The sequence below is a fragment of the Ranitomeya variabilis genome, chromosome 6 (genome assembly GCF_051348905.1).
Source record: "Ranitomeya variabilis isolate aRanVar5 chromosome 6, aRanVar5.hap1, whole genome shotgun sequence".
NCBI lineage: Eukaryota > Metazoa > Chordata > Amphibia > Anura > Dendrobatidae > Ranitomeya > Ranitomeya variabilis.
The window spans coordinates 91,754,821-91,767,272 of record NC_135237.1 but is presented as its reverse complement, the minus strand read 5'-3'; the positions used below and the strand labels follow the sequence as shown (position 1 = coordinate 91,767,272).

At 40.2% G+C, this 12,452-nt stretch overlaps 1 protein-coding gene across 1 annotated transcript in view; it reads left to right on the top strand.

The window, feature by feature from the left end:
• The window catches only part of SPMIP4 (sperm microtubule inner protein 4), a 56,438-nt gene continuing 43,986 nt past the window's right edge, over positions 1–12,452 (top strand). The window contains exons 1-2 of the mRNA XM_077268791.1: positions 1–218; positions 9,677–9,856. Of these exons, the coding sequence (XP_077124906.1) occupies positions 85–218; positions 9,677–9,856 (314 nt within the window). The 5' untranslated portion in view covers positions 1–84. The remainder of the gene's footprint in view (positions 219–9,676; positions 9,857–12,452) is intronic.

The following is a 12,452-nucleotide window of genomic DNA, read 5'->3' as shown; positions in this document are numbered from 1 at the left end:
GTTGGTTATAGAACGTGTTCCCAGCCCAGAGACATATCTGATTACAATGTCCTTGTGATAGAGGATCCAGCTAAAACATGAAGGATGGCAGTGCAGTGCGACCTGTCCTACTACTACAGGCAAAATGAGGGAACACAGGAGCTTTCTCCAACCCTACAATCATCTGAACTGCTGACCCCTCAGCAGGTTCCTCAGCGCCCCACCACAGCCCCAGAAAGGTAAGAACTTTAATATGAGAGGTGGGATTTTTATTATATTTACTTCCAAACTTTTAGAACTTTTTACTGATGTTATGTAATTGGTCATTGAGAAATTATAATATCACATTTTGTCATAGATTTTATGCCTTTTTGAATCAACAATATAGATTTTTTTTACGTAAAATTGTGATTGCATTTATATTTAATATACAGTGCAGATTATATGAGTCTCAAGCGAGCACAAAAATTACATTTCATCAAGCGTCTGTTCCCAGCACTATGATCAGAAGACAATTACCACTGGGACAGGACAGCGATCAGGAAATCCCCCCTCACCGACAGGTGCTTTAAATGGTGCTCATATTTTACTGTTCTATAAAGAAGAGCAGGTGTTTTGCATCGCTACAATATCCACCTTTCTCATAACCATTCTGGGACACCGACATTATTGTACTGTGCCTGTTGCCAGTGGCGTACCTCCGATGACAGCAGACCACATGACTACAAAGGGACCTGTGAGCCAGGGGGGCCTGGTGCCAGTGCCCGCACCGGGACCCCCTCCTCGGCCATCATTGCGAGCAATGACGATGGAGTAGGGATCATCAGTTGACGCTCCCTCCCCTATCATTCTTTCTTGGCGCCTGATGTCTCAGTGCAGCGGGTGCGTTGTCAACATTACAGCGTGTCCGCTGTACTGAGATGCGCGGCACTTCACACCACATGCTCAGGAGATCGGAGCATTGGGTGGAACGAGGAGGGGTGAGTATTGTTGTTGGGTTTTTTTTAATCAGTAACTGGTGGCCACAATAGAGTATGGAGGACCATGGGAAGAGCATTATATTCTATGGAGGACCATGGTGAGAACATTATATTCTATGGAGGACCATGGGAAGTGCATCATATTCTATAGAGGACCATGGGAAGTGCATTATATTCTATGGAGGACCATGGTGAGAACATTATATTCTATGGAGGACCATGGGAAGTGCATTATATTCTATGGAGGACCATGGGGAGAGCATTATATTCTTTGGAGGACCATGGAAAGAGCATTATATTATATGGAGGACTATAGGGAGAGCATTATATTTTATGGAGGACCTTGTGGAGTGCATTATATTATATGGAAAACCATGGGGAAAGCATTATATTATATGGAGGTCCATGTGGAGTGCATTATATTATATGGATAACCATGGGGAGGGCATTATATTACACGGAGGACCATGTGGAGTGCATTATACTATATGGAGGACTATGGGGAGGGCATTTAACTATGTGGAGGATTATGGAGAGTGCAAAATACTATATGGAGGACTATATGGGGCACATTATACTATATGGAAGGCTATGTGGGGACCCTTTTACTATTTGGAAGGTTATGCGGGGTCCATTATAATATTTGGATGGCTATGTGTGGACCATTTTACTGTATGCAAGCAATTATACAATTATACAGTGTGGAATCCATCATACTGTGTGGAGGGCTGTGTGTGGGCCATTATATTGTATGGAGGGCTAGTGCGGGCCATTATTTAGTGTGGAGAGGTGTAGGGCAATTATAATGTATGTAGGCCCATTATACTGCATGGAGCGCTATATGGGGGTCACAGAGGATCATACCGTGTTGGGGTCACCATACTTTGCCTTGGGAGTTGAGGTGGGGTACAGTAGGGTCATTATACTGTGCATATGGAGGCTAATGCGGAGGAATTCATCATGGGGGTATCATACGGTGTTTGGGGGACACTTTTGTTGGCATCGTACTTTATGGGGGCAATGAAAGAGAAATCTAGGGCTTCAGCAGGAGAGGAATAAACTTACTTTGCAGAGGCTGCAAAGTTGTGAGATATCATCTTCTGTGACCCCAACAATTATTTTTTTGGGGGGGGCAATTAGAACTTCTGCTATGGGGCCCCATAATTTCTTTGTACGCCCCTGCCTGTTGCAAAGAAAACAGAGAAAGAACTGTGGAGACTGTGAAATTGTATGGAAATGCATATTCGCAAACTTTTGAAACGGGTTTTGTAACAAATTATGTAGTTCGACACCCCCTTTTACAGAACAGACCCCTTCTACAATCCTGTTTCCACCTGCTGAATATGCATTTGGGTGCTGAGGATCCATCTGATGACGCAAAATAACAGGAAGCCTCTGGAAGCGCTGCAATCCGTGAAATTTTGTGAAGTTTATCAAAATTTCTGGGGGTCTATGAGGTCTCCCCTTCTTCTGGGATTCCCTCCGATGTTCTAAAAAAGGGGTAAAGTTTGGTAAATGCAGTTCCGGATAACATTAAACCGTAAGACACGTTGTAATTCAAGAAAAACAATGTATTATTTTTCTTATGGATTCGTTGGCAATTTGTGGTGCCTCCGTAAGGCACCATATACTTCTGCAAAGCACTTCTATATGAAAATATCCTTGTAATATGACCTTTTCTTGCAAATTCTGAGCAAATGCTGGCATTTTTGCTGAATTCTTATGGATGCAAAATCCTCCGGACATCAGTGTGGTTGCAGCCTGGAATCTGCAATGTCTTTCTCCATTTGTTTGCCTTTTCCATACCTATTACTGTATGTTCACAATACAATTTAACACGTCACATGGAAATAACTAATCCATGTATTAATATATGAGAAAATTTTGAGCAAATCAAAATGATGCAACCAAATTAATTATTATGACAGACTATTGTTATTGTGGTGGAGGAGTTGGAGAGAATTAATTGCCTTTGATCCTATGAGTTCTAAAACACTTGCTCTTACCGAGGGATTACTCAGTAATTTAGCACAATGCTTGTGTCTGTCACTGTGAATGATTTATAAGTGAAGCCTGAAGGCTCAGTTGTCACCCAACAGTCCTGTGATTTGATACCACTGGAAAACGTATTAGGCTTAGATGAAGCATGAAGGCCAGTAACGACACCACTGTGTACAATAGACTTTCATATTGTGGTGTTCAACAATGCAGTGTTACTGATTGGTAGCTCCGGAATTCTTACTCACACATTGCATGTCCACTGAGCTTTTAGTTTTATTCTCTTTGTGGTTCAATTCAATACAACATGGTCCTTTTAAGGGGTTTTCCATTTGTGGGAAAACTCATGTTCCCGAGCGCAGTTTGCTAAAAAAAAAAACCGAAAACTGTGCAACTGTATCTTACTCACCTTCCCTGGGTCCAGCAAAAAGTTTCTGTCGCTACATTCAGTGTCTGCTATTGTCTGCCGTGCCGATATTATGTCTACAGTGTTGCAGTCAAAGAGTGAACAAGCCGCTCAGAGTCGCTGAGTTCAGTGATTGGCTGCAGAGGTGGCGACGTGACGTCAGCACTCCAGACAACAAAACAAACCGGGAGTAGCAGCGGAGTCTCAGCGCTAGAGCTGGGGAAGATAAGTAAATCGCAGTTTGCTTGTTTTTACAAATATACTACAACAAGTCTATTGCATATGAATATACAATGGCATGTAAAAGTTTGGACACCCCTGGTCAAAATTACTGTTATTGTGTACAGTTAAGCAAGTTGAAGATGAAATTATCTGTAAAAGGGCTAAAGTTAAAGATGACACATTTCCTTTGTATTTTAGGCAAAAAAAAAATTATATTTTCATCTTTTACATTTTAAAAATTACAAAAAAGAAAATGGACTGATGCAAACGTTTGAGCACCCTGTATTTTTATTACCTAATAGCACTCCCTTTTGAAAATATCACAGCTTGTAAACACTTTTTGGAGCTAGCCAAGTATTTCACTTGATGTTTGAGGGACTGTTATTCATTCTTCCTTGGAAAATTCTTCCAGTTCTGTGATATTCCTGGGTTGTCTTGCATGCACTGCTGTTTTCAGGTATGTGGTCACAGATTTTCAATGATGTTCAGATCAGGGGACTGTGAGGGCCATTGTAAAATCTTCAGCTTGTGCGTGTTGAGGTAGTCTATTGTGGATTTTGACGTGTGTTTAGAATCATTATACATGTGTAGAAACCTTCCTCTTTTCAGCTTCAGCTTTTTTACAGATAGTGTTATGTTTGCATCAAGCATTTGTTGAAATTTCATTGAATCCATTTCTCCCTCTACCCGTGAATTGTTTCCTGTGCCATTCACTGCAACACAAACCCAAAGCATGATTGATCCACTCCCATGCTTAATGGTTGCCGACATGTTCCTTTCCTGAAACTCCATGCCCTTCTTTCTCCACACATACCTTAGATCATTGTGGCCAGAGGGTTCTATTGTAACCTCAGCAGTCCACAGGACTTGTTTCCAAAATGCATCAGGCGTGCTTGGATGGTTTTTTGCATACTTCTTGTGCTGAAATTTATGGTGAGGACGCAGGAGAGATTTTCTTCTGATGACTCTTTTATGAAGGCTATATTTGTGCAGGTGTCACTGAACAGTAGAACAATGTACCACAATTCCAGAGTCTGCTAAATCTTTCTGATTGTCTTTTGCAGTCAAGCGGGGGTTTTGATTTGCCTCTCTTGCAATTCTAGGAGCAGTTCTCACTGAAATTTTGTTTGGTCTTCTAGACCTGATCTTGACCTCCACTGTTCCTGTTAACTGTCATTTTTTAATCACATTTCAAACTGAAGAAAGGGTAAAGGTACCTTCACACTAAACGATATCGCTAGCGATCCGTGACGTTGCAGCGTCCTGGATAACGATATCGTTGTGTTTGACACGCAGCAGCGATCTGGATCCTGCTGTGACATCGTTGGTCGGAGCTAGGAGGCCAGCACCTTATTTTGTCGCTGGATCTCCCGCAGACATCGCTGAATCGGTGTGTGTGACAACGATCCAGCGATGTCTTCACTGGTAACCAGGGTAAACATCGGGTTACTAAGCGCAGGGCCGCGCTTAGTAACCCGATGTTTACCCTGGTTACCAGCGTAAATGTAAAAAAAACAAACACTACATACTTACATTCCGGTGTCTGTCCCCCGGCGTCCGCTTCTCTGCACTGTGTAAGCGCCGGCCGGAAAGCAGATTACAGCGGTGACGTCACCGCTGTGCTTTCCGGCTGGCGCTTACACAGTGCAGAGAAGCACAGCGCCGGGGGACAGACACCGGAATGTAAGTATGTAGTGTTTGTTTTTTTACGTTTACGCTGGTAACCAGGGTAAACATCGGGTTACTAAGCGCGGCCCTGCGCTTAGTAACCCGATGTTTACCCTGGTTACCAGGGGACTTCGCATAGTTGGTCGCTGGAGAGCTGTCTGTGTGACAGCTCTCCAGCGACCACACAGCGACGCTGCAGCGATCGGGATCGTTGTCTAGATCGCTGCAGCGTCGCTAAATGTGACGGTACCTTAACTTGGAAACACTTTGCAATCTTCTTATAGCTTTCTGCTTTGTTGATCTCCATCACTTTTATTTTCAGAGTGCTAGGCAGCTGCTAAGAAGAACCCATAACTGCTGTTTTTTTGGCACAAGGTTAGAGGAGGCTGGGATTTTATAAAACTGGGAAATTTGCATCACTTGGCCTTTCCTAACAATGATAGTGAACAAGCCATAACCCTAACAGGATAATTTAGCTCAAAGTTATCTGAGCACACAAATCTCCAAGGGTGCCCAAACCATTACATCGGCTCATTTTTTCCTTTTTGTAATTTTTCAAATGTATAAGATGAAAATATATGTTTGTTTGTTTGGTTTTTTTTGGGGGGGGGATGAGACTGGTGTGCAAAATGGCATTCTTAATTAGTTGGATCCTTTGTATTTCCAGATTCTATCAGTGCAATCCCGATGAGGAAAGATTGCCAAGATATTTTTTTTTCAATAAGGATACCAATAAAACTAATTTTAAGCACAAAAAGTGTCCCCTTGAGAATGTCAATGGCTCCAATCTACATTATTGGATCTAGTCTGAGTTATTATATTACTTCAGACTTACTGGATGATTGTTAATAAAATACCCTTCCTATATGAGCTGGATAAATGAAACTGAGGGCAGTGTTGATTTACGACTTTTGTGTTTTAATTACATGGTTGGTACTAAGTACATAGATTTCCAAAAGAAAATAAAAATCTTGTTCATTCTTGTTTGCAAATTACATTTGAATTTCTAATGTCAACGCTGGTTTCCCAAAGGAAATGTACAAAATAATTGCTTCCTTAGAGACTGCTCATCAAACCACTAATCCAACGACATAAAAAAGGCGATAATTCTCAGACTGATTGTCAATTATTAATATGAATATCATGTATCCATTTTTAGTGCATCATAACATAGAAAATATTAGCAATGCACATCTCAAAGGGAGAATGTCATCACATTTTTTCAAATGGAAGTAATGATACAGCTCTGTAAGAGGTTCTCCCCCCAATAAAAATGATACCATTACTACTTCTTTGTTATTTCTGTTATTAACTGCATCCCTGCTGGAAGATATCAGATTGATATTGACCAACTGTTCCCATGATCTAATATTCTTGTGTGTCACATCTGCCTCTGCTTCATCTGTTTATTATTACTCTGCGTTGTTTGTCTGCCATCCTCCATATCCCACTGTGCCTGGTCCTCAATAATCTATGTGCTATCTGCCAAGACACGTTTGGCTGCTCCATCGCCTGCAGTCCCTGCTGCTTAACCTGACCTACGGCTTGAAGACTCCACTTCAGCAGGTGAGCCCACAAAAGAACACTTTTGTTAGATATGGAGGGCTTATCTAGATTGGTTTTGCAACTTGCTGTAAGTCCACGGGAGGCTGTAAATGTTGTGTGTAACTTCTCAGCCCACATGGAGCACTGGCCAAAACTTTTGGTGCTATAACTCCAGCTCCTCAAAACCTCCCCACAAAAGTGGCATATATTTGCCTTATATCTCTGCTATGTGGAGAAGCTTTGTTTTGGACCAAACCATTATAAGAATGTGACAATCCAATGATGCATTCTCTACTATCCTTCCGGACTGCCTCCCTTAGGGTATTTAGCATTGACTCTATACGCTGACATAGACAAGGGACTAACTCAACGTGACATTACGACAACCAGTTCTGGACTCTGTTTGCTGAATAGGCATGGAACAATGATGTCATTGCTATCTTATTTATCAGCCTACTCACTCGGATCAAGTATGAAAGTACCTGTAAGAATTTTCTATTTTCCCTTCATATAGTTTTTTTTTGCCACCGAATGGACTTACGTTTGATAGAGGGGTCAAGGGAGAGCGCTCAAGATTCCAGTGTCCCATATTCTTCAAAATCTCATCCCATGGCCGTACAAGAACCCAAGAAAATTGGCAGGAAGAAATTGCAGTCATTTGACTATATTGTTTATATTGTGCTTAAAACCCACTATCTCATAGACTGTTCCAAACCCATGATGTGAGCTGGTATTTATGATGTTGTTACTCGCCACTGCTTACTCAGGTTTGCATCAGTCAGTCAGGAGCACAGTTTACTCTTTCCGATGGTGATTTTAAAAAGTACTGCTCGCAACTGTAGGTTTCTCTGAACTCAAATGCATATTGCAACGTATGTCTCCTCAAAGTAAGAAATTCAGAATTGCTCACATAACAGTTATAAAACTCAAGAAGTGGGAGGTCTGCTGTATACATCACATAGGAGACATCGAGACTCTACCGTATTCACTTAGCATATGATACAATGAGATTCTGCTGTATATCCACACATAGGATACACTGAGACTGCTGCATACATTACATAAGAGACACTGAGACTGCTGCATACATTACATAAGAGACACTGAGACTGCTGTATACATTATATAGGATATACTTTCCTTGTGGAAAGAGATTAAGGCCTAATTCGGACTGTAGAAAACCTGGGAAGATCTGCTGTGGTTTATCGCGGCCATTCTCATGCTCTTGATAGTTGTGCCCTCCAGCCCACTGGCCTTGATCTTCTACTATCACAATTAATCTCCAACTCCCCTTATTATAACCTTGCTCCCTCCCATAGGCTAGGCTTTTCCCAACCACTTAACTGTTCCTAAACTTGTGCATTTCCACTTCCTGAATCTACTGTGCCCACAACTGCACTTTCCCTAGCTTATATCTGACAATAATACTAAATCCTATATCCTATGCTATACCTCATATCCTAAGCTTATCCCTACACTTTACCTTATTCCTAATATGTCAATACATTATACATTCATCAAAAACACATTAGAGAGATCCACATAGTACTTATAAAACTATGAAATTGTACATACTATATCTATTATATCACAATACATTAACCATGCACTTTGGTGCCTATAAGGTTCTACGCATAATGAAACACATTTTCCTATAGATTAATTGTAACAGTTTTCTTATTAAGGCAGAAGCACATGACCGTCCCAGTCATACTCTTACACTGCTGCTGGGATTGATGGTGGGGATGGTGTTTTCAGGATGACGTACAATGTTAGTTTTCCGTCACACAAAGCGTTTTGCATTTAGCCCAGAGCATCTTTGGTCTCATCTGACCAGTGCCCCTTCTTCCACATGCCACGTAGCTAATATGTGGAAGAAGGTGCTGTGTTCAGATGAGACCAAAGTAGAACCTTCTCCATCCAATCTCACTGAGCCATCATTTCCTTTACACTTCTCAAATACTTGCTACTTTGAGTTGGTGCATCACATAAAATCCCAATAAAATACTTTTAAGTTTGTGTTTGCAACGTGAACAAATGAGGAACAATTCATGTGCTGTGAATACTTTGTCAAGGCACTGTACGTGGTCTGTACTGGGGCTGGAAGTAAAGCTAGCCAAAGCTGCAGACACAGCATAAGAAAGAAGGAAAAAAATATTTCATCCAACAGATCCAACAGGTACAATATTCATGTATTTCTACAGAGTCTAAGACCATCTAAAAACACTTATGGCTGATGACATACTAAAAATTATTGGACAGGAAAATGCAACCTGTCCATTTGCCATGGTTTGCATTTACATTTTTGACTATGTATGTAGCCTGGTTGCTACTTTTGATGAGTTTGAGTTTATTTGTACATAGCATAAAAATATGGTACATTTAAGTAACTAGGCTGCAAAATGTAGATAACTGTACAACACATACTATATATATATATATATATATATATATATATATATATATAAACACACACAAACACTGTACATATAAGATTTATTTAGGCCCCTTAATAAATACATCCCTTCATGCTTTTCTGCATACAGGAATGCTACTCCTATATGTTGGAGAATCATGTTTGCGTATCTGTTGCTAGCACATTTGTGACCCATAGAAACCGTGAACGTATTGATTGACTCATGACTGCTCAAGGCTATAAGTGTAAGAACGCTGGATGCTGATAGGATGAGTCACTTAAAGAGACAGAACTACGCCAAACTTACATCTATTGATTGCTTTATTTTGGTTTTGGTTTCCCAAATATCCTCTTACTATTTCACAGCATTTTTATTTTGTCAGCATCAATTAATGCAATCTTTTGAAGCCAATGAAATTATTTCCAATGTGAACATGATCCATGATTCTAACTATCATGCAGATATAATGAGTATCGTTCATCAACACCCATTATACCAAGGCTTCCATGGGGCAGAGAAAGAGAATATGGAGGAATCGGAGCTGTGGCTCTTCCAGAGGATCGGCGACCGAAGACAGAACCCCCATCACAAGAGGCAAAAGGGCATAAGCACTATGGGTATGGAGGAGACCCTTGGCCCAGGTACGCTATCGATACTTACTTAGTTAAAACTCTATTTTTATTCTTTAGTATTATATTTTGGACATGTATAAGTCATATTCTTGGGCAATTGCAAAGTGATTCTAAATTAAAGGCCAATACCAAGTTCAGATATTTTGTAACTGAACAGTAACTTTTCTATATTGGCTGCAATTATTGCCCTGTATGTTTTATCTTTATTTGATGAACCATATGGAAAAAAATCCAAGTAAATTGTCAGATATTATATTTTATTAAAATTGAATTTGTGGTTTTACCAACATGTGAAATATATGATGACACTTATATTGGGTCTTTTTAGCAAGTCATAAATTTATTAGGATAGTGTATCCTACGGAACTTTTTTATCCACTTGAAAATGTTATAACATGTCAGTTTCTGTAACAGACAAAGCCTGAGGCTGAAACTTAAGTTATCTCAACTGTCTGCATTTCTCATCTGCTCAGCCAGTGAAGAAGGTATCATGTAACTAAAATTCTAGTCTGTATAGAAGAACTTCCTATATGACCACTAGAGGTCAGGATTTCTCATATAAAGTCACTTCATTTACTGCAGAATTCAATTACACCTGTTATTTTCATATTCCACCACTAGATGTCACTAGGTAGCAGAGGTAGGTAGAATCTGTCTCGAATCCCTCCTCATAATACATATTATATATTAATAATAATAATCTTTATTTTTATATAGCGCTAACATATTCCACAGCGCTTTACAGTTTTGCACATATTATCATTGCTGTCCCCGATGGGGCTCACAATCTAAATTCCCTATCAGTATGTCTTTGTAATATATTGCCAGTTTCCAAGAACAGCAAAATTCCGCAAATGACCGAACACCTAATAATTTACACCAACCATAACATATGCAAAAGTAATCACAAATGAATAGCCACTCCTTAAAAAAGAACAAAACCTATAAACAAGGGTACTATTCCACATTATTATACAAAATCAATTATATTTATTATACCAGGAGACACAGAAGGAAATAAAAATCATAAAATGATTAAAAAACTTAGGCATGAGATAAAAAGGTAAAAAAAAGTCCTATTGTGCATCTGGTTAGCCTGAAGTTCCACCACTGTGAAGTGCTATTGTATGTAAAGCCCGAGTACAATACATTAATAGACCGGTCAAAAAAACTCTAAAGTTCATAATGCTTCAATTTATCAATAATACCAGAAAACTTCTCAAGTTCCAATAAATCCAAGTGGAAAATTATACTAAATTTATTAGAAAGCTAAAAGCAGCATCATAAAGCAAAAAGAGAAGACAGGATAAGATTGTATATACCAGGGTGTGTAATGCACAACCAGGACCACGTTTCGCGTGAGCTTCTTCAAAGGGGCACACATCTAATAATCCACAAAAAGTGAGTCTGGATTATCAAAGGGATTGTTACCTTACTAAAGTCGAATCCTTAAAGGGTTTGCCCACTACTCGGACAATCCCTTCGCAATCTGTATGTTTTAAAATAATATTTTATACTCCCCTCCGGTGCCAGAGCTGTTCCAGCGGTGTCGGTACTGCCTCTCCTGGTGATTGTGTAACAATGTGACGTCACATTTCACTGAAATCGCTTTTATCTGGAGGAAGTGAGCGCTGCTGCTTTCTATCTACCTTCAGATGTACACTATGTGATACTTCCGAATGCGGGGAGAGTGAATCAAATGCTGATTGGCCGCAGGTTTCGCGTGACGTCATACTGTTACGTGACTGCCAGGAGAGACAGTGGCCACACCGCTGGAACAGCTCCAGCACCGGAAGGGAGTATAAGTCCGAGCAGTGGACAACCCCTTTAATTTTCCAAAATATTTTATTAATCAATAGTCTGGCAGCAAAATAAAGTGTATTTTGCATGTGCAGGTGCATCTCACAAAATTAGAATATCATCAAAAAGTTAATTTATTTCAGGTCTTCAATACAAAAAATGAAACTCATATATTATATAGAGTCATTACAAACAGAGTGATGCATTTCAGGTGTTTATTTCTGTTAATGTTGATGATTATGGCTTACATCTAATAAAAACCCAGAAGTCATTATCTCAGTAAATTAGAATACTTTACAACACCAGCTTGAAAAATGATTTTAAAATCCGAAATGTTGGCCTACTGAAATGTATGTTCAGTAAATGCACTCAGTACTTGGTCAGGGCTCCTTTTGAATCAATTACTGCATCAATGCGGCCTGGCATGGAGGCGATCAGCCTGTAGCACTGCTGAGGTGTTATGGAAGCCCAGGTTGCTTTGATAGCAGCCTTCTGCTTGTCTGCGTTGTTGGGTCTGGTGTCTCATCTTCCTCTTGACAATACCCCATAGATTATGGGGTTAAGGTCAGGCGAGTTTGCTGCCCAATCAAGCTCAGTGATACTGTTGTTTTTAAACCAGATATTTGTGGCACCCCAGGAGTTCAGGTACCACAGTGGCGTTGTTCCTCTTGGGGAGGGTGATGCCATGCCTGAGGACGAGGGGAATCCCTTTGGCAGGTAAGCTGTACATGCAACATATTCTGACACCAGGCCAGAAGGGGGACCTCTAAACCCAGTTTAAGGGGAACTTCCCTATATACATTCT